General features: G+C 38.2%; 2 protein-coding genes and 1 long non-coding RNA gene across 4 annotated transcripts in view; 2 read left to right on the forward strand and 1 right to left on the reverse strand.

Annotated features, from left to right (window-relative positions):
* Positions 1–7,392, forward strand: part of Nid2 (nidogen 2) — a 63,020-nt gene extending 55,628 nt beyond the window's left edge. Inside the window, exons 17-22 of one of the 2 annotated variants that reach the window (XM_074067978.1) lie at positions 371–500; positions 924–1,095; positions 3,787–3,944; positions 5,107–5,230; positions 6,387–6,499; positions 6,700–7,392. In XM_074067978.1, coding sequence (XP_073924079.1) covers positions 371–500; positions 924–1,095; positions 3,787–3,944; positions 5,107–5,230; positions 6,387–6,499; positions 6,700–6,710 — 708 coding nt within the window. In that variant the 3' untranslated portion in view covers positions 6,711–7,392. Of the gene's footprint in view, positions 1–370; positions 501–923; positions 1,096–3,786; positions 3,945–5,106; positions 5,231–6,386; positions 6,508–6,699 lie in introns of those variants that run through there. The other variant, XM_020179508.2, reaches the window with a different exon arrangement.
* Positions 7,393–7,493: 101 nt separating this feature from the next.
* On the reverse strand, positions 7,494–19,055 carry Rtraf (RNA transcription, translation and transport factor). The gene is made up of 8 exons (XM_020179507.2): positions 18,871–19,055; positions 17,232–17,356; positions 16,464–16,563; positions 12,235–12,321; positions 11,260–11,348; positions 9,814–9,882; positions 7,958–8,006; positions 7,494–7,837 (listed from the first exon to the last, which is right to left on the reverse strand). Exons 1-8 carry the CDS (start codon positions 18,929–18,931, stop codon positions 7,683–7,685), a joined length of 735 nt encoding a protein of 244 aa, XP_020035096.1. The 5' UTR covers positions 18,932–19,055; the 3' UTR covers positions 7,494–7,682.
* A 132-nt stretch (positions 19,056–19,187) lies between these two features.
* On the forward strand, positions 19,188–22,005 carry LOC141421574 (uncharacterized). The gene is made up of 3 exons (XR_012446166.1): positions 19,188–19,329; positions 19,864–20,212; positions 21,077–22,005. It is a non-coding gene; the product is annotated as an uncharacterized lncRNA (long non-coding RNA).
* The last annotated feature ends 343 nt before the right edge of the window (positions 22,006–22,348 follow it).

Genomic DNA, 22,348 nt, shown 5'->3' on the forward strand with positions numbered 1-22,348 from the left:
AACCACTGGTGAGACTGATTTTTTTCTTGAAATTACTGTTTGTATTGCCGATGCTAACAGCACTTGAGGAACTTACTATAATTACTGACAAGGACACCTTATAAGCATCTGGGATATTAATTTTTATTACAGCCACATGAAGTAGGTGCTGCTTAAGGAAATGAAGGCAAGAGGTTAAGTAGAGTCATACAGTAAGTGGCTGAGCCTGGCTGTGACCCCAGGGAGGTCTCCACTGCCCATAGGTCTAACCACTCTGCACTGCTCCCTGCAAGGTTTCAGGACAAGGTTGCTCACTGCAACCATGCATGAACTTGGATGAGGGGTGAAATTCAAGGATCCTGATTCTAATTGTATGATCTGGTCCACAAAGGGCTCCATAGTTGTGGGAATTGACTACGACTGCCGGGAGAGGATGATGTACTGGACAGATGTTGCTGGACGGACGATCAGCCGTGCCAGCTTGGAACCAGGAGCAGAGCCTGAGACTGTCATCAACTCAGGTCAGTGCTTCACTCAGCAGACACTGGGCATTTCATTTCATGGTAGTAAGCCACTTGTCTGTTTTATGCTGGTCTCCCCACTGTTTTCTTCTAGCAGGGAAGGTTAAGTTCTGTGAAAGTCACTTTATTTTGTTGTACAAGATTGGCTTCTCTGTAAACAAAACAAATCTGTTCACAAGTAAGGAATAAAAAAGGTGACAAAAGGTGATTCTTAGGATGAGATGATCCCTTCTCAAAAGAAATGGCTCACAGTTAAGAATTTGGTCTGTGGTGCTGCCTGGCCCCAGTACTGTGGTTGCCAGGTTTGGGGACTTAAGGACTCTCATGCTTTAGTTTTATAAACTCTTCAATTATAGCAGGTCTGTCTCTCCTTCAGTTTACCCTTTGTACAAATGCTCCAACCTGTCTTTGCTTTATTTGTAGGTTTGATAAGCCCCGAAGGACTTGCCATCGACCACTTCCGGAGAACAATGTACTGGACAGACAGTGGCCTGGATAAGATAGAGAGAGCCCAGCTGGATGGGTCCAAGCGCAAGGTCCTCTTTCACACCGACCTGGTGAATCCACGTGCCATCGCTGTGGATCCAATCCGAGGGTCAGCTGGGCTTCCCTAATGCTCATGTTACTTGTAGATCCTGACTTGAAGCTCCTGGATTTTAAATACGGTCCAGGAAGGATCAGAACCAGGGAGTAAAAGCTCAAATGCACTAACTTAACAAGTATTTACTAAGGAGTTCCTAGCTGTCAGGCACCAACTTGGGAACAAGAGTGTTAGAGCCTCCCTTTGATGGTGAGGGTAAGCCAAGCTCACACACTGGGCATTTTATTTCTCCAGCTTTATTTTCACTCTAGCAAAAGTCAAGATAATAATGTTCCCTTTCTGCGACAATTTCTAAGGCCATCAATAGGGACATGTATGACTTAGTGGAACCAGGGAGGATTTTTATACTTGAGAAGCTCTTTCCATATTGAAGTGGAGCGTCTACAAAATTCCACAGAAGCACTTCAGATCAGTAAAGAAAAACCTTCATCTTTAATTTTTAGCAAAGTGTTTTTTGACTCAGAAATACTAAGTACAAAGCCTCAAAGTTGGTTCTGAACTTTGAGATCTACACATGGGGAAGGTGTTATCTTGCTCTATTCCAGTTGACTCAGCCACAAGATTTAACAACCCTCTTAGGCTGGGTGTGGGGCCTCAAGCCTGTAATCCTAGCTACTCTGGAAGTGGAGGTCAGGAGGATTGTGGTTCGAGGCTAGCCTAACCTGAGCAAAAAGTTAATGAGACCCTCATCTCATTGAATGGCTAGGTGTAGTGGTGCGTGCCTGTCATTCCAGCTACAGAGGGAAGCACAAGTAGGAGAATTACAATCCAGGCCAGCCTGGGCATAAAGTGAGACTCTCAAAAATAACCAGCAGAAAAAGTGCTGGAGGAGTGGCTCAAGTGGTAGAATGACTGTCTAGTAAGCGTTAGGCCCTGAGTTCACTCCTGAGTTCTACCTCCTAGAATAACCCCCTTAGAGACTTGCCTTTTGAGGCTCCATTAGTCTTTGTTGGTGTATGACCAGAAATGGGGGGAAGCTGCCAGCTGGTGAGCAGATCCCTTACTCATGTCTGGGGAAAAGGCATATTTTTAAGCTGAAATCTAGACCACACAGCCATGAGTTTAAAGATGAAAGAACTTTCTTTCTTATCAAGACAGTAAATAATGCTAACGGACCTTTAAAAAATAATTTTTAATGAAAACATACACCTTGGCCCAAGCTTAAAAAAGAACACGTGTAACTAAATCTGCCATAACTGCTCCAAGTCTAAGTTGTTGAACCTTCCTGGGTATTTCTCACTTTCTATAGATTTTCACCTGTTCAGTTTCTTCCTTCAGCAAACCCATGAGTAATTTACCCCAAATGTTTCTGATGACCTTGTTCTGGAATTGCTATTTTCAGGAACTTCATTTTGGGGACAGAGACAGGTCATAAATGAAGCAATGACATTTGTGCTGTATCTTCTGGCTGCCTGTACATAGCAGAGTGACTGCTTTCTAGCTTTTGCTCTCAAGTCCTCATGTGCTAGGCATCAGGGATGAAGTTCACAGTAGGGAAGAACTCATGATCCCCTCTTTTCATTCAAGTTCTCTATCAGCAACTCAGAGCATCTGTAGCTTTCATGAAACAGTATTTATAAAGAGCTTTCATCATTAATTTCTCTATTTCCTTAAGTGCAACCTATTTCTAATTAACAAGGTGTTTTCTAGGTATCATCCATTAAATATTTTGCATATTTAACAAGGCAATTAAAAGGTACAAGACCTCATCTAAAGTGTTTCCATCTCTGTGGAAGCAACAGAGACTTCCCTTCACAAGTACCATGCAGTATTTTCCCTGAAGGTTTCCCTCAAATCCCTGGCCCAGACCCCTATAAGTTCCAGAGTTCCTATTGCTTAATGCTTCCTAACAACTGTACTTCTTTGAGTTTTAGGCCCACAATACAATTCAAGATTTCAGTAAATTATAAAGGGTTTCTGAACAGTTGAGTCAGGGTATCTCAGAGGTAAAGATTTTTGATAGAATCTTAGGCAATAATGACCTTTCACCACACAATTGCAATTGTTAGAAAAACTTGTGATGAAGGCAAAAGCAGAATATGGCTGTGTATTAGTTATTTATTGCTGTGTAACAAATTGTCCCAGAACCGTGGCAGCTTAAGACCACAAGCATTATGTCACAATGTCTAAGAGTCAGGAATATGGATAAGACTTAACTGTCTCTGGCAGAGTCTCTCATAGGCTGCAATACGACCCAGGTATTGGTCAAGCTGCAATGATCTTAAGGGTAGCTGGGTCCACTTCTAAGCAGTCATGTGGGCTGTTAGCAGACCTTATAGCTTTGCTGGCCATTGGGCAGCTGGGTCTTTGTATAGGACAGCTTGCAGCACAGCATCTAGCTCCCTCAGAGTACCCTCTGAGTACACGAAAGGGCTCCAAGACAGAACCCAGTATCTTGAAATCTAATATTAGAAGTGGTACCTGTCACTTCAGCCATACTCTGTTCCCTAGAATAAGACACTTAATATAGTCCAAATTCAAGGAATTGCTTCGGCTGTGAATACCAGGTGGTGGGAGTTAATGGTGGCCATCTTAGGTGCTGCCTACAGCTGCAGAGTTGTTTGTGGTGCTGGGGAATCGGATCTAGGGGCTTTATATATGCTAGGCAGGAGCTCTACCATTAAGCTATACTCCCAGCCCCTACACAGCTATTCTTTTACAATCTTTTAAAAAATTTATCTACAGCAACTTGTACTGGACAGACTGGAACAGAGAAGCTCCTAAAATCGAAACATCATCTTTAGAGGGAGAAAACAGAAGAATTCTGGTCAATAAAGACATTGGTTTACCAAATGGATTAACCTTTGACCCATTCTCCAAACTGCTCTGCTGGGCAGATGCAGGTAATTCGGGAAAAGACAGCCCTTCATTACAGCCAGTGTGAGCACTATGACGGATTTCACTACAAACCAAATCTCATGTGTTTCATCTTTTGGTTCAAATTTATAATAGTACAGTACATAACCTATTTGTTTTGTCTCCAAACTTTTAAAGAACATTTTGTGATTCTTAACAGTGAATTTTCTAGGACTGGAGGGCAGGGGAAATTCAGAGGGGACTGAATTAGGTAGTAAGTTTATACTGCTTGCCTGAGCCCAACATGAGCAAATTTAAGTTAAAAGAAAATTAGCAAGTGGGTGGTGCATGCCTTCATCCCAGGATTAGAAAGGCAGAAGCACTGTCGAGTTTGGAGCCAGCCTAGATTATCAATTGAGACCATGCCTCAAACAAAAAAAACGAAGAAATGTTAACCACAGTTAAACTGACAAACCTAGACAAACGAATAGAGAGGTTGTTCTATCTTTTGGGCCAGCATTATAATTTATGTAGACTTATTGATGCGGAGGCCATTCTTTAAGCGATGTGGCAGGATGGCTTCCTTCAGCAATGCATTTGGGTTACTAACACAGGTTTGTCTATTTGTTGTGTGCTTTTCATCATTAGAACTGAGATGTGATATATGAAACTGTTCTTTATAATCTAATAAAAGGAACTATAATGCAGATGGGTAGTTTTTACAACCCCACTGTCCAAAACATTACATTTTTTTAAGTACTTTAAATTTCTCCATGAGAAATGTGAAATTGGAAATTCTTGAATTCTTTAGCTATTTCAAAATTTTCAAGACTGCTTCTTTACATTTTAGTTTTAACTAGAAAATATTAAAATATTTAAGGATTTTGTTATTATACATTGCTTTCTAAAGGGCAATCACTTACCCAGATGTTTTATTTACAATTTATAAAACAAGATTTGAAATCATAAGAATGCTTATTTCTGAAACTTGCCAGATTTCAGCAGATGAAATCCTTTTTTTCTCAAAACTTTTGAATTTCCATTAAAAAATTAAAAGTGAACAAACTGGAGACTAGAATAAAGATGTCCTATGCCTATCCTGCCTTTTTTCCCTTGAGAAGGAATCTATCTGCTACCATCATTTTTTGGCAGAACAGTTTTATTTTTCTCCATGGCATGAAAAGGTCTTTTCCCCCCCTTGGTGTTAAGGAACCAAGAAACTGGAGTGTACACTACCTGATGGAACTGGACGGCGTGTCATCCAAAATAACCTCAACTACCCCTTCAGCATTGTCAGTTACGCAGACCACTTCTACCACACAGACTGGAGAAGGTGAGACCAACACTCTGGACCAGAAGGCAGCTTTGGAGAGTACCCTACTTGTTTTACCAAAGTCAATAAGTGACTGATAACTGAGCTCTCTGCTGAGGTTTTTGTTTCTCATCTTCTCAATAATAGACAACATTCTTCAAGGGTTACTGCTTTTGAAATCGTCCTTTTACCTCACCAAGTTCAGTTATTATTCACAAGTAGCTTAAACATGGCAAAGCTGTTGGTAATAAACTATCTAAAAAAGAACACACATTGATCTAAATCTGTTCATCAGATTTACCTTTCAGTGTAATGTGGTTAGGATTTTGTTTTTTTTCTTAAATGACACTGTGGGCTTTTTATATTTAAGAGACTAAAAGATACTACTTAACTCTTAAATGAGGATCTATGGGTTTTAAAAACAGAAAAGAACTAAGTCCTACCCCATTCCCTACAATTTTGATTTAATTGGTCTGCCATGAGGCCCATATAATAGTTCCTCGTATGACTGTAAGTGCAGTTAGGACTGAGAACAATGAATTTAAACCAGTGGTGTCAAACTTCCCTGTGACATCAAAATCACCCAGTGGACTTTGCGTATCTTGCATGGTGGCTTGTGCCTAGAATCCTAGCTATTCAGCAGGTGAGGGTGGAAGGACTGTAGATGGAGGCCAGCTTGGGTAAAAAGTTAGTGAGACCCCATCTCAACCAGTAAATTGGATGTGGTGGTAGCCGCCTGTCATCCCAAGTAAGGGGGAAGCATAAGCAGGAGGAATGTAATCCAGACCATCTTGGGTATAAATATAAGATCCTGTTCTAAACTAAAAGCAAAATGGGGTGGAGTATGGCTCAAGCCTGCCTAGCAAGGCAGAGGCCAAGTTCCAACCCTAGTACCAATCTCCCAGGAAAAAAAATAAACTGCTGGGTTCCATCCCCAAGTTTTTGACTCAGTTTGTCTGAGGGTAGCCATGTAATTTAAATTTCCTACAAGTTCCCATGTGATTCTTCTGTCTGTGGACTGCTTTGACAACAACTGGTGTGAGACAAATCTTCCCAAGTCAAAACTCATTTGGTTGAATGAACTAAAAATGTACTGTAGAAGGCTGGCAGAGGTTCTTCTCTACTATAACGTTTTCATTTTGTAATCAACTCTGGGTTCACTTCCTTTCTGCTCCAGGGATGGTGTTATATCAGTGAATAAAGACAGTGGCCAGCTGACTGACGAGTATCTCCCGGAGCAGCGGTCTCACCTCTATGGGATAACGGCAGTTTACCCCTACTGCCCAACAGGTAAATGACACGTGTCAGGTTTGGATTAGCAAAGGAGAGAGGGCTACCTATGGGACCTCATTACCCTGCTTCCACTAACACTGTCATCACTGCTGTTTTTCCAACCTTGAGTCCACCTAGCTTACCTACACACAAAATGAAGAAAACCTGTTATTGCAACTTGGTCACAAAATACTCACCACTGCCCTCTTCCCTCACAGGAAGAAAATGAACATGAAATGTAAAGGAGGACATGAAGTTTACAATCAGAATATTGACCCTAAGAACTTACTGCAAAGGCAAAGAAAGTGAATGGAGGAACTGGCCATTAGAAGTTCCTGAACATACAAGATGAACATTTTTAGTGCAACAAGACTAAATATATTGTGAAAGTTTATACCTCAATCTTTACTACTGTATTTTTAAAATCAAAGGTTGTGACAAGTTTAAAAAAGTAACAGAATTTTAATGGTTGCTTATTAAAGCATCCTTTTAGCATTCATATCAATATTTAAAAGGTAAAACTCATTCAACTAAGAACCAATAAGTTTAAGACTCTAAATCTGATTTTTGCTATGGATTCTTTCTGATCAAAAAATTAAAAGCACATGTGATCAGTTATAAAAATACAATCCTAAAAATCAACACTGATGTACTATATTATGCAGAACTAATGGGAAAGAACCAACTTATTTATAAATTCCCAACAAAAGTTCTAAGACTTTTTTTTACCTCTGCATCACTGTATTTCTATTTATATTAAAAGGTGCTATAATGATTCAATTTATATTTTCTGATCCCATAAGTGCCTCTATAGATGTACCCATTGAAAGTATTACTTATAAATACCAAAGATGTAACAGTTCTCAAGTTTTCTAGATTACTCCAATAAAATGTTTTAAGTTTTCTTGTAATGTATGGATCTATACTGTCTCAGGACAAAATTGGGGGTTATTGTGTACCTTAACCATAAAAGCAACAGCACATTAATCACACAAATATACAACAAACACAGTGAAAAGAAAATTCCACTTTCCCAAACTTTATTAAAAGAAAACAGCAGTTGTGGTTAAATCTCTAGAACACAGTCAATTTCCTGGGATTCCTCCCTTGAAAATGTGACATTTGATTTCCAAACACATGCCTGAAGGGTACATGGTTCCTGTTTACACTAAGTAGGTAAGAAGTTGACATCCTGCAGCACTCATCTTCCAACTTTCCCTAGTCTGTGGTCTGTCTTTGGATCAGCAATAATGGCCTGAACAGCTACTATGGCTTCATTAATTTTTGTCTGTAGCTCTCTAAGCTCTTCTATATGCAGCAATCGCAGAATTTGGGCAGCTTCATTAAGAACTGCATCTGTTTTATATGAAAAGAGCATTAATACCTAATTTTTGTATTTAAAACCATTTACTCACTCATCTCCCAAGAACTTCCCAAGTGTCTCAAAATAGTTTAAATTAAAATCAAATCACTTACCTCCTGTGTCAAAACCAAGAATATGCTTGTCTAAAGCAACAGGCAAGCCCTTTTAAAAAAAAAAAGGAAAAAGAAGGACAAAAAGAGACTATTTGTAGTTGAGAATAGTTTTTTCTCATCTGAAACTGTAAAAAGCAGCTAGCTTTTCTGTTAACTGTTAGGGGCCTAAGAATTTTTCGTTTTAATCTGCCTGTGATGGTTTTTTTCCCTATTACAAGAAGCTAGGACAGAGCAGCCTTTCAATGTACCGGAAGCTTCATAATCCATCCAGTTCTTTAGGCCAGGCAATGAAATAATAAATCCTTCCTACAGCAGTATTTTGTCACTACTGCTGTGGAAGGAGGCTGAGCATGGCTGCTAGTGTCCCACTTTAGCAACAGTAAGCAGCAGTGCACGGTGCAAATGGAATAGGACTACTTTTAGTATTTCCTCAAGTATGTTTACTTCTGAGCATATTTGTCTTTACATCAAAAATCAAAATTCAACCTATACTGCTTTCAATGGTTCAAGTTGTCACTACCCAAATGCTTTAGTCACTGCTCAATTTTTACCTAATCTATTTATTTGACTCTACTGAGACCCTAAGAAACCAATGGGCATGAAGATACAGTGAGCAAAACAGAGAAGACTTGTACTGAACGGCTCCATATGACATCTGGTAGCAGAGGCTGGGATTTTCCTTTTGTCTACCTTGACCACCAAAGAACAGCTACCCCTGAAAATTGCCACATGCCTCAAATACTAGTTACGAATGGTTACAAAGAACACTAAACTCTAAGAATGTCTCCATAACGTTATTAGAAGCTGATACCTTTTAAGATGACACTGAAAGTAAGATTTCAAGCATTGAAAGCAACTGCAAACAAGAGCAAAAGAGACTTGGCTATGCCCCTATTTGTACTGCCTTCCAAACTAAAGACATAGCTCTGCTGAATAAATGAAGCATTATAATATACCAGAACAATTTACTGTCTGTTCTATAGTGTGGGTGAAATAAGCTAATCTTTAATTCAATTTCCAGGGACGGATTCATACATAATTAAAAGACCAGTAAGAACCTTTAGAAGAAAATTGGGTGACTGTCAGAGGGCACTACACTGCCCTGGCATTAGCAAACTTTTAACACTGCTGGGCCTGGCTAAAGGAGTCAGAGGACAAAAGACAATGGAAGACTATGGGGATGGGAACAAAGAGGAACCACAGTCTAGAATAGTGGTTGTGCCCAAAGCACCCACTGCAATACCTATCCAGAAAAGGATAGGTAGCAGTTAGCAGCTGCTAACTGCTAGTCCAGAGGACATTTTCTACACTCTCACAAAGTCAACAGGGCCTTAGGGATACCTGAGTTTCTGATACAGTTAAATCTAAAAATATCCCAGTAGTCTTTATTTAACGCAAAGGTGGTCATGGTGTATTGAACAAAATGAGATGGCTTACTCTGAAGAATCTAAAGAGCAAGGATAGGATTTAGATCAAAAAAGAGAACTGATAACAAAGAAAGTATGCCATTTGTTTTTCACCACAAGTCAAAATAATGCAATAAATACTACAAGAGTTAATCATTTCAAATAAACCTCAACTGGGCATGTACCTTAGTCTGTGGACTAAAGGAGCTATTGATAGCTTCTGTAAGCTACGACATGAGAAAAGTTTGAAGTTCATTTTTCATACAAATGACCCCAGAGATTGGATATATTCAATTAGCTTAAGAACCAGATTCAATCACAGTCAAGTAAGTTATCCTTTCTTGGGCTATTCTAACAGAATGGATACCTTAAACAGAAGTTTAAATTCATGGCAATACCAGGAGAAATTTTCGTTAATAACTGATATAGAATTTGTGAAAACACACGTACCTCTTTTGTTTGATTTGCTTTAGCAACTGCATCCTGTGTTAGGCGCTCCTGAACCAAAATGCGAATTGCCTAAGAAACCCAAAAATTCTGTTTGTTGTTTTGTCAGTTAATACATGGGTTTTTTGCAGTATTGGGGATTGAAACCAGGGTGTTGTGCATGCCAGGCAAGCCCTCTACCACTAAGCTATACCCTCAACCCTTAATATATTATTTTTTTTTAAAGCTAGCAAACCTACCAAAATACTTTGCATATGACCATATATTATTTGTATCCCTCTTAAAATAACCCAAAGGGGATAAACATATATGAAGGACTAGAATTTTGTAAGGCTTTTTCTTGTAGCTGATTTACACTTTTTCCTGTTGGGTATTAGAAGTGTTACAAAAGCACCCCAAATAGGCTATGTAAATGTTGTCTATTTCTTCTTTCATTTGGTTTATTATCACTAACACTGACAGGACCACTGTAGAACTATTCCAAGGAAATTACATACTTATCTGAATAAAGAACCAACTTCTTTAACAGCTAAATTTCACTAAGAACAGTTTTTTGTCTTTTGACATCCAATCTGGGCTGAGAAAATCCAAGTTAACATTCGGATTCAGTAAAAAGAATTATAAGCTAAGAACAGAATAGTATTTCCCTTATTAAAACTGTCATTTTAACACATATAATTCTAAAATGTAGAATAAATTATGGCTTAATCTCTTCTGGATAGAGTGAAATTTATTGCAAGATAGTTAAAGTAATTTTTGTACACAAGGTCTAGCCAAAAGCTCTTTAATCTCTTGCAAAATCAACCATTATTTTTAAAATAATTTCTGAGTTTGGTATCTAAAGTACCCCTCCCCTCCTTCACTGTACCTTTTATAATTACTAGTTATAAATCTTATGAAGTATATTTTTTCTCTCAGAAATAAAACAGTTCTTTCGGGTTTCTGTACTCCCTAAATGGGGTACTCAGAAGATGCACTTCCCAAAGAGATTTTGGTGGATTTTTGTTTTTGCTGAATTCACTATGAATAATTTTGTATTTTCCACTATCTTCATGAATACAGATCATGAATCCATAAAAGGACTAATTAGTTAGGATAAGGTAAGAAAAAGAATGGAATACAGGGTCAGTGCTACTGGATTTAGTTGCTGGCTCTATCATTTTCGGTCTGCTTAGGCATTATTTATCTATCTCCTTTTAAGTATCAGTTTCTTCATATGTTTTTGTTTTTGGTAAAGAACATTATTATCTGCCTCTATACTTACTGGGAGGGCGCCTTGCACAGTGGTAGGAATAGTTAATACTTTGACATTAGTTATTACCGGACAATCTAAAACAGATGAAATATGCAATCTGCTTTAGGTCCCATAGTCACTCAGCCACAAATATTAATAGCAATAGTTTTTTTCTATATATAGTTTCTGTCAAGAATCAAAAATATGAAGCTTACCTTTAGCATTACCAGGTAATCATCATGACGCTGAATCTGAAGAAGGTTAGCCAAAGCCATTACACCAGCCTTAAAATCAGGATTATTTACTATAAAAGATTAAAAATGAACAAAAAAAAAAACTTGTAGCTTTACAAATATGTAATTACATATTTGTGAATATATAACCTTCCAAAGTCATTTTTAATTTTCCAGAAATAACACTTCAATTTTTCTTGCTGCAGACCAGAAAAAATATAGTGTAGTTTATCAACAATTAGGTAAATGCATGAGACAGATGGTTTCCCTGTTAATACATTTCATCAGCCGAACTGAGTAACCTAATGAATGACTAATTTAACTCATGTTAGCTTTGTCCTGCAACTGTCTGCAAGGCCCATTTATGTGGCACTTTTAATTAATATTTCTTCCCAATGCTATTAATTTTAATACACAGATCCCTTTAATGGACGGTTTTCCCCAAACCTTTTCTCTAAAGCAGTGGCTCTGGAGTGTTTAAGAAGCTTATTCATTCATAAGGATAATTTATAAATTATAGGTCCCAATGAATCAGCCAGTGAAAAGCATATTTAACACATCATTATCTAGGTAATTAGAATCTTCATATACCCTATAGGCATAGAATTACTGAAAGACATGTGGGACTTAAAATAATGAAAAAAAATTTTTTTATAATGAAAAATTTTAACATGTTTCATACTGTCACTGGACTAAAGAGAAAATTTACACACCAAGGAATTTTCCAAATTACTTGGAACAAATCAAAGAGCAGAATTATGATATTCAAATATTAAAACTGGAAGGGAGGGATGACAGCACTGACAATAAAAAAAAATTACAGAGAATAAAATGTCAACACGTTTACTCTCTACATGAAACATTCTTAATTATAGCCAAGTTAAACCTAGACTTCATTTTACAAAGTAAAAATTTAAGAAACCAAAAGCAATCAGTTTTATGGATTTATGTACTCACCATCCAAATTGATCAATGGTTCTGCATTTTTAGTTGAATTGTCAGTACTTTTTGCATTATCAGGTACTAAGTCCTTGTATTTTTCAGCTATAAAAATAGGTAAAATACAATTTATAGAACTGTAACTTAAAATAGTGCTTATTCATTGAATTTAACTGAGCCAAATTAATTACAAGCATAAGACAAGACATCTCATACAGTCAAAATTACTTTTTGCTATAGAAAGATCTAACAGTAGATAGACTGTAGGGTTTTCATTAAGCTTACTGGAATACTTTCCAAAATACATTTTCATTAACAATTCTAAAGGTATTATAGTATACAAATCAAATTTATTCCATGGAAACTCAATACTCAGAAGGTATATTTTTACTTTCATTTGAAAAATACATAGTAATTCCTAAAAACAATTCATAAATAAAGTTAATGTCAAAGATGTATCTTAAGCTGTAGTACTTATATGATTTGCTAATGAAATAAGAGGAAAAAACAGATTTAAAATTTAAGTGAGTCAGGAGTTAGCCTACAGAGGCTCCCAGTGGCCAAATCTGGAACAGCAGAAAATCAAGATAAGATACATGATGACAAAAAAGCATCATGACCCACTGCATAAAAGAAGCCACTTATCTACACTGATATTTAAATAAATGAGTTGAAGGGAAGGGAAAAGTTCTCATAATATAAAGCCAATAAATAAATGTAGAAGGAATGATGGTATGAGAACAACTTTTGGCAGCTATCTGAACTGACTCAAACAAGAACTAAAGTGAGGGAAGTTTGAGGAGCAAAAGCATATTCAAATAGTCTCCAAGTTATCTCCCCAAAGGTAACTCATTTACTACAGAGGAGAAACTAGTAACTAAACTGTGAATAAACCTTAACCAAGTGATCAAAAGTTAACATGACTAGTAACGGGACACATCACCAACACATACCTCCTGACATAATGCACCTTAAAGAACATACCACTTCTGTGTTATTTCTAACTCAAATATAATCTACTCATGAGGCAGTATCACATTAACCCAAACACAGGGACATTTTATGAAATAAATGTCAGTGTCATGAGTAAAGACTGAGGAACTGTTCCAGATTAGAAAGACTGAGAGATATAAAACTGAATGCAAGGCATCATCCAAGATTGTGTTGACTTTTTTGTGTGTGTGGGGGGGTGGGATTTATAAAGAACATTACTAGGACAGTTGGTAAAGTGTGAATATCATCTATAGATAATAATATTGTATCAAAGTTAATTTTCTGATCTTCATTAGTGTATATTTTAGGAAAACCAAGTTAAAGTATTTAAGAGTAAAATATAAAGACTTATAATTTACTACCAAACAGTTTAGGAAAAAATGATCTATGTGTATATATGTACAGAGAGAAAGAAAAAGGAAATGAAGTAAAATGTTAAATTTTCAGAATGCAGGTATATGAAAATTCTTTGTTTTTCTATAAACCAAAAAAACAAAGAAATAAGTCAGATTTTAATCTCTTAAATTGACAAGCTAGTGACAGACTTTAATAAGACACAGATACACACAAAAATAAAAATTCACAATGATTTCTACTAACTTAAAATTATTTAAGTCAAGAAGGCAGTAATCAATGTAAAACCTCAAAAGAACATCAGCGCCTCCTGCTGATAAAGGGATAGCATTACTATTTTTTAACCAATTTTCAAGTTTTGTACTTCTGATTAAGATTAAACAAAATTTGTTCGCTAGTTCAGATTTTAAATGCACTTTTGCTACCACTTACCTTTTGCTATATGTTGATTTCTCTTTCCAATACAAAAGATTTACTATACTTTTACACACAAGCATCTTTTATTCTTTAAAAAAGATCATGCTGTTACTAAGAAATAAATGTATGTACTTATAGACAACTGTTGGGATATATGACTGGACGGCATCAACCACTGAAGATTGAGAATTATGAAAATGAAACAAATGTAATAAACAAGGATAAGACAAATCGACATGTGACTGAATTTATTTTGGAACAGAAAAAAACTTTTGATAAGGTAGAATATTTTATTGCAAACTAGCTCACATACAATTCCTATCAGTCTGGAGCAGGATAGGTAAGACATTAAAGATCATACACATTAATTAACACTACCAAGGCTACAAGGCATATACTTATTTTCTAAAGGAACAAAAGCATAGGTAGGTAGTTTCTAAACTAAAACTGAAAATAAAGCATCTTAAATTGAGCTTTTCTTAGAATTTTTGCTGTAATGCTACTGAAATTTAAATCTTAGACACCAGCAAAGAGCAACTGGTTGCTGGCATAAACAAGTGGTTATAAAAATTCATAGATACTACCTTTGGGAAGCAATTTTTGAAGCTAAGGACCTATTAAGTGCAAGAAACCATGTCGGGTACTGTGGCAGACAGAACAATGTCTGCCTCCACCTTCCCCTGACATGTTTTATGTCCAATGTCTGGAATATGCTTCTGTTACCTTATATAGCAAAAGGGATTTACACATGTGATCAAATGGAAGCTCCTGAGATGGGAATATTAACCTGGATTATCCAGATGGGTCCACTATAAGTGTCCTTATAGGAGAGAAACAAAAGAAAAAATGATGTAACAATAGAAAGGAAGGCAGAGAGAGACTGGAAGATGCTATGCTGCTAGATTTGAAGATGAGAAAGGGGTCAGAGTCAAGGAAGACAGGCAGCCTCTAGAAGGTGAAAAAGGCAGAGGAACAGATTTTCCCATACAGTCTCCAAAAGGAACCAGCTCAAATGACAACTTCAGTCCAGTGAGACTGATATTGGACTTCTGATTCCAAAAATATACAAAGTGTGTTTTAAGTAACTGAGTTTGTGCTAATTTGTTACAACAGCAAAATGAATCTTAAGAGATACCATGCTTTCTTAAGGACAGGAAGCTTACAATTTACTGGGGAAATAAGAGACAGAGCAAAATGAAAGTGCAAATGGCTTAGAAAGCACCCAGTTAAAAACTATGAAAAGTCAGAGAAAAGTATTACTGCTACTAAGGTGCGTTTGAGCTGGATCTTAAAAAGTTGGGTAGGATTTAGATGTATAGAATTTAGATGTTTAGAAATCCCAGGCTAAGGAGCTTGAAATTTCCTTTGTAGAAAATGGAGAATCCGTGATGTTTTAAAATATGTAACTGGAGCTGTTCTTTGAAAACAGTAAGTAGTATTCTCAAACAGATGTGTCTGCAGCTATACCACCCTGAATACACCTGATCTCATGTAAAACAGATTCACATTTCAGAAAGTCAGTTGGTGGACCATGCAGGTGAGAACAGAGAGTGATACTAACAGGAGACTACTCAAAAGACACTAATTATCTCAGCAGAAAGGGACAAGAGGCTGAAATAGGATGACAGCAGTGGTTACAGAGAAGACTAAATACAACAGACATGGAAAAAGACCATGAGTATCACTGGGAGGGGAGAGAAAGAGAAGTCAAACATATCAACGAGGTTTCAGAAGCAAATGATTAAAAGACTGGAAATGACAGCACCATAAAAGTGAAAAATCAGATCCTGCATTTAGATGGCGGACCTTTCAAAACTGAAATGGTTGCCATGACTCAAACCTGTAATCCTAGCTACTCACGAGGCAGAGACCAGGAGGATCATGGTTCAAAGCCAGCTCAGGCAAATGGTTCCACAAGAGCCTATCTCGAAAATACCCAATACAAAAAAGACTAGCAGAGTGACTCAAGTGGTAGAGTACCTGCCTAACAAGTCTGAGGCTCTGAGTTTAAACTCCAGTACCACCAAAAATTGCTTTTACTATAGATGACAATTCAGAAGCTTCCATTAACAGAATAATGTGTGAAAAGACAACATTCAACATGAAACATACATCTCGGCCTACAGTGTACCAATGCGTACTGGCCTTAGACATGTTTTTCAGTCTCTCTGATATAAATGCTACAACTAACATTCCAAAATCCCATCAATTCTGGGACACTAGCAACAATTTAACCGAAAGATGGCAAATGTACCAAAGTAATGTTACTTTGCTGAGAAGACAGTCAGTTAGCCTTCTCCAAAAACCATCATTTCTAATCCAAGAAAATGAAAGACAATAGAACAGCTTTTAACATCCTGATAAAAATGAACCAAAAGCAAACAATGTAAAAGAAATAAACTGGCAAGTTTCCTACATTTCCACACTCCCTCTTTCCCATCTTCTCTCTTGTCAAAATAACAGACATTCCCCACAAAACGTACCATTATCTCCATATTCAAGTCTAACCGCTAAACCAAGAAGCCAGTCAATCGCTTCTTGTCGATCCTGAATCTTGAAAGGACAGTTCACATCTCTGAGATACTGTCAAGGGAAAAGAACAAAAGTGTTTCACTGTATTATCATAAAATCACAAAACTAAAAGAATAGTAGAGCTGAAAGAAACCTGAGCTTGGATCACTAAGAATTTCTTGTGCCATTTATATTATTAAATTTTTGATGCAATTATGTAACGCTCAAAAAGGAAACACTTAAGTGTACCACCTTAACAAAGCATGATGGAAATATTTCACATTTTAGAAATAATTCTATCATACACAGGGACACCTGTGTACATTCAATATAAGCATAAACATGACATGGTCTTAGTTTTCAAGCATGTCAATAATGTCTTAATATAAAAATAGTGGTAAACATGTTTTTATTGCTGCATTTTTCTGTCTAATGTAAAAATTCTGACATTGGCCACTAAATGAATATAAACAATTTTCCATTTAGAGACTATATACCACTATTTAAGAAACTTCACAATGTTTCTGAAGGAAACTACTTTTAAATACTGAAAGCTTGATAGGAAGAGATAATATGTGCTCTAAAAATTAAAAAAAAAAATCAAAAAGTTAAGAGAAAAGCTAAATCCCAAATCAGCTCTACTAACAGTGGTGGTAATATTAATATATCTTAAACGAACAAAGGAATTTTAAACTCATTTTCATATAGCTTGTAGAGAAGCTCTGCGTACTTTTGTTTACCTTTTCAAAGAACTTGGGCCAGTCACTGCTGTGGATGTTTCTTAAGTTACCTCTGTCTTCAATTTTGTAGTGTCTGATTTTCTGGTCTTCAAGCCAAACAATAAAGTTTCTAAATTCTGTTTCATCTGCAACAAAAAAACCCATAAATTACCAGAAGCACTAGATGAAATACTTCCTTCTCCACAAATGATTTTGTGCAATTTTCTTAACCCAAAAATACTAAGTTAAGTGAGCCAAAAGAAGCAGGAATTGAAGGTACAGTCTCTGGAGCCACACATTAATAGTCTATTCAAATCCTGACCTGAATTCAAGATCTAAGTACAGACACTTATTGGTTGTTTGAATATGAACTAATCACCTACATTTTCTGTATCTCAGATGCTTCAGCTACACAGTGGGGATAAAAACAGGGCTTACCTCATAGAGTTGTTTAGAATATTAAATGAAACTTGCTATGTAAGTGGATATTAAGAGAGAAGGGGGAGACTGGGCACGGGGAAACTTATAGGAAAGTAAGAAATCTAAGAAAGATAGGAGACACTGTGACGACTGCTGAATATTTAACATATTTGTTTCTCTTAATCCTTCTCAAACCCTTTGAAGTAGGTAATATTCTTACTTTTCGGATCAGAACATTGGGCCTCAGCAACTCAAATGGGCCCGGTGGCTCACACCTATAATCCTAGCTATCAGGAGGCAGAGACCAAGGTTGCGATTCAAAGCCAGCCTCAGCAAATAGTTCATGAGATCCTATCTCGAAAATATCCATTACAAAAACGGGGCTGATACAGTGGCTCAAGGTATAGGCCCTGAGTTCAAATCCCAGTACTGCAAAAAAACCAAAAAATCCAAATCTAAGCTCTATTGTCCCTGATCTGTTTTTTAAAAGGCAAAGTACAAAAGCAAGATACTATCATTTGAATGTTTCTACAAACGATCAAAAAAACAATCCTGCTTAGGAATATTTTCTATTTAGAGTCTTACACAATGGGCTGAGTACTCTGGCAAGTTGTATGTGCTTGATGATCCCTTTCCACCCCCAGGCCAAGCGGGGAGCGATGGGCACAGTTGAGTAAGGGTGAGCAGCAGCGTCACTAATTAATGCTGTAAAACCCCAAACACCTTTGCATTTACAATGCACCCTCCCGGCTCATCTGCTACTAACTTTTGCACGAACCGCATCCCTAGCCCATTCCTACACGTTACCCTTCATTCTGGGTGCCCGGATGGCAAACTGCTTTCGGACTTGTCTCCCGCCCTGCCCCCCAGTTCCTAGCAGGCACCGAACTCTTCAAGTTCGCGAGCACCTTCCTCGGAAGCCAGCACTGCAGGTGCTCAAGGTCTCGCGCAATGAACTACCCGGGAACCGCGGAGCCGAGGGAGATAAGGCTAAGGCTTTCCCCTTTGTGTGTTCGGGGGCGGGGATGTCTGGAGTTCGCCAAGTGCACAAAGTGGCGAGGCCGAAACAGGAGTGGGTGAGGGGTTTCGGGACCGGGGAGCAGCGACGGCCGGGAGAGAGCCGCCCGGAGTCCCAGGAGAAAGGCCGCCCAGGGGCCCGGTGGGGAGGCGGGGTAGGGGCGCTAAGGAACTGGCCGCCGCCGGCGTCGGGCCAGCGGCCGGCTCCCGGCCGCCGACTCACCTTTGCAGTTGAAGCCGGCAGGGTTGTGGTAGTCTAGAGCCGTCAGCTTGCGTCGGAACATGATTCCCGCTTCTCGCTGGGGTCCCCCGGGCCTCGGCCGGGAGAGGAGAAGCGAGGTGGAGCAGGAGGCGCAGGCACCGGCGACGCGGCGAGGGGGCGGGCCGACGCCCGGACGCTGCGGAAGGACAGCGATCCGCACCAATCATGACTTAAGGACGCTGGCCGCCGGTAAATGCTCACCAATCACGACTCCCACTGGGAAGGCGGGGCTACGTCGGCGCACGTCGACGCTCAAATAAACTTTATTGTCAGCTTCCTGGTTGTACAATAGGCAGAAAGCAAGTGTGAAAAGAGTTTCCTCCTGTCCTTCGCTTCTTGATACTGCAAGCAAAGAATCTGCAGGCTTTCTGCTACCGACTATACCCCTCGTTAGATCATAGAATCACTGCTTTGTATTTTGTATGTATTCGTTTATTTATTGTTCTTCCTATATAATAAGTGCTTTCTAAGGCTGCTAACACAGACACTGAAAAGCAAGGTCCCTGCAGTGAGATACTTTCAGACTAGTTGGGAGTGATCCGCAGACAACATACAAGGATAATACTATGTAACAGCTTCAGATATCACCAACCACTGAGTGAAGTCAGAAACTGGGAAACATTCTTTTTTCCAAACCCTCAGTCACATCATCTACTTGGTCACCAACTCCTACCATTCTGTCTCAGTCTCTCAAATCTCTTTCTGACCCCACTGATAGCACCTCAACTCAGGCTCATCACTTTTGCTGACTCTTTTGTAATTGGTTTCTTAGCGTCAGTCTTGCCTTATCTAATCCAGTCCCCCACACTACAAGGAACCTGATTTTCTAAAAACAAAAGCCTGTCTATAACTTTCTGCTTGGTATCTTTTAGTAGTCATTCGTTGCCTTCTAGAGATAATCAAGACTGTTTATATTTAAGCTCCTTTCTGATCCAGTCCCTAACTACTTTTCAGATACTGAAGAGCCTCAATGAGCAAGACGTGGAGTTTACTTCATGGAGTTTAAAAGGCCAAAATGGGAAACATGAAAAAAAATGTATGAACTATGGCTTGAAGATGGCGAGGAATTCACTGTGCAGTCAAAATGATACCTTATTGCGAGGGAAGATGTACAATGGCAAGAAATGAGCAACAACATGGCTCAAAGGGGCTAGAATTTATGGGGCTGGAGGACAGGGAGAGAATGACTGCTGGTGAGATGACTGACAAATGCAGGTGCTGATGAAGAAAGGACCTTTCAAATTCTAGTGCCAGCAGGGGGAAAAAAAGGCCTTTCACAGAAAGCTGAGGAGAGATATTGGGAGTAAGCAACTATATATGATTCATTTTACTTCAGCAGAGGGTAATTACACACTGTGTTAGCATCTGTGAAGCACACATACAAATGAGTAAACTGTAGTCTCTATTTTCAGGAAATTTAAGTATAACTACAAAAGCAGATGTGTAAATAAATACTCATAATTTAGAGTTACAGGACTGGTGGAATGGTTCAAGTGATAGCGCACGTACCTAGCAAAAGTGAGACCCTGAGTTCAAACTCCAGTACCACTAAGAAAAAAAATAGAGTTATAAAGTAATAAGTGAATTGAGAGAAGAACAACGTATGCTGCTAGGTCAAAATACAGTTAAAAGGCACACTGAAAGACAATCTATATTTTCCAATTAAGTTGCTTACAGAATGCATCAAGAAAACCAGTTCAAGAATGCTTTGCTTCCAACAAAATTTGACAAAGATGCAGCTATATAATGAATGTTAGCCAAAATTGAAGAACAAAAATGAACTTGTTAGGAAGGTGAAATAGTAGAGGGGTGGCTGCGTGCAATTGCAGATAATGCACTTCTTAAAAGTAGGAGAGAGAAGTTCTTACCATTTGTTCTCTGAAATTGACCCTTTAGTGCAAAAAACTAAATTGTTTACTCCTAGTTTAATATTTCTGTTTCAAATTCCCAAGTTTTCAGCTGCTTAAGACTGTCCCTAGTCTACAGTCCTGGCTACCCACAGGGGTGAGGAGGTTGAAGGAAGAATCAGACACAAAATACTGAGGGGGGCCCACCAGACTGGAGCAAGGAATAAAATTAATTCTGGAAAAGAAGTGTAGCAGATTATAAATATCTAGTGTTTTATATTAAATATATTATTCATCTTTATTTTCTTCTGCATTTGAAGGAATCCTTTGGCCAAACCTCAACAAGCATACAACAGGAAGTGAATCTTAGACAATCCCATTTCTGAAGACCAAGTTTTCTCAGCACTTCAAGAGGGGGAAGCCAACTTTTATTATCAAATGATCTGAGCCCCAATTCAACGGTTAATCAGGTGTTGATAAACCAGTAATCCATCTATTGAATTACTTAACAAAGTTTTCAAGTGTCAGCTGTGTGTCAGGCAGACTTCTAGGCATTTTGAAGGTGTCTGTGAACTTACATACAACAATCTCTGCCCTCACACCATCTGACACAGGGAGCTAAATAATATAATAAACATGCAAATTATTTACTATTTTAGAAGTACTATTCAGAAATCATAATGAGGTAAGAAAGGTGACAAGTGGGGTGGGGACAGTAAGAGGGTGAATTATGATGTGAGTTGCAGTTTTAGACAGGATGCTCAGGCTAGGCCTCATTAAGAAGGTGGATGTGGATGTGAAGGCCATCTGGCTGCAACATTGTCACCCTGGTGATCACCAGAGTTAATCCGGCTGATCTGGCTGGGTAGGCAATGACTCCCTTCCTACCTCACTGCACCATGTGGATCCCTCTTGAAGCGGTGCAATCAGTTGAAGACTACCTTCCTTGATACAGGAGGACCATTGTTAGGTCAAGAATATACAAGTAGCTGCAGTTCCTTGCTAGAGCCTCCCAACAAGCTCTCAAGAAGGTGAAATGTAAAGAACGACTTGAAGGCCATCAGGGAGTTAGTCATATGAATATCTGGGGAACTACAGTTCTAGATAGAGTACTCAATGCAGATGGAAGATAAGAAAGGTTTTTATGCTTTAAAATGCTTGAAAACTCAGAAAAGAATATTTTATGACACATGGAATCTATATGTAATTCAAATTTCAATGTCCATAAATAAATTTGCTTTGTAACACAGCCATACCCATTTGCTTACTGGCTGATTTGGTGCTTCAACGACAGAATTGAATAGATGTAAGACAAACCTTATGGTTCACACAAATCTAAAATATTTATAAGGATGTATAGGGATTTGGACAACTCAGAGGTTAACGTTTTCAACATTAACAGGATAATATACAAGTAAGATAAGCAACCAGATGTGGAAGTAACCTTTAAGATTGTTTTCACAACTTGTCACATTTTTTAAGTCGGTAGTTTTACTAAACCTCTTTGTTTAAATTATTCTTCCAAAAACTGAACAGAACAAGTTGATAACACTTTGGGAAATCCACAAAAGTTTCTGTACTTTCCAGTAAAA

Source organism: Castor canadensis, chromosome 3, assembly GCF_047511655.1.
Source record: "Castor canadensis chromosome 3, mCasCan1.hap1v2, whole genome shotgun sequence".
NCBI lineage: Eukaryota > Metazoa > Chordata > Mammalia > Rodentia > Castoridae > Castor > Castor canadensis.

What these genes read in the sequence shown, in the direction of transcription:
- Rtraf (XM_020179507.2), bottom strand. Translation starts at nt 18,931, where the DNA reads ATGTTCCGACGCAAGCTGACGGCTCTAGACTACCACAACCCTGCCGGC. An exon ending in ACCATTGATCAATTTGGATG is followed by an intron (nt 11,349 to 12,234) that starts GTGAGTACATAA and finishes AATCTTTTATAG; the next exon opens with TAAATAATCCTGATTTTAAG. An exon ending in AAGCAAATCAAACAAAAGAG is followed by an intron (nt 8,007 to 9,813) that starts GTACGTGTGTTT and finishes TTTTTTTAAAAG; the next exon opens with GGCTTGCCTGTTGCTTTAGA.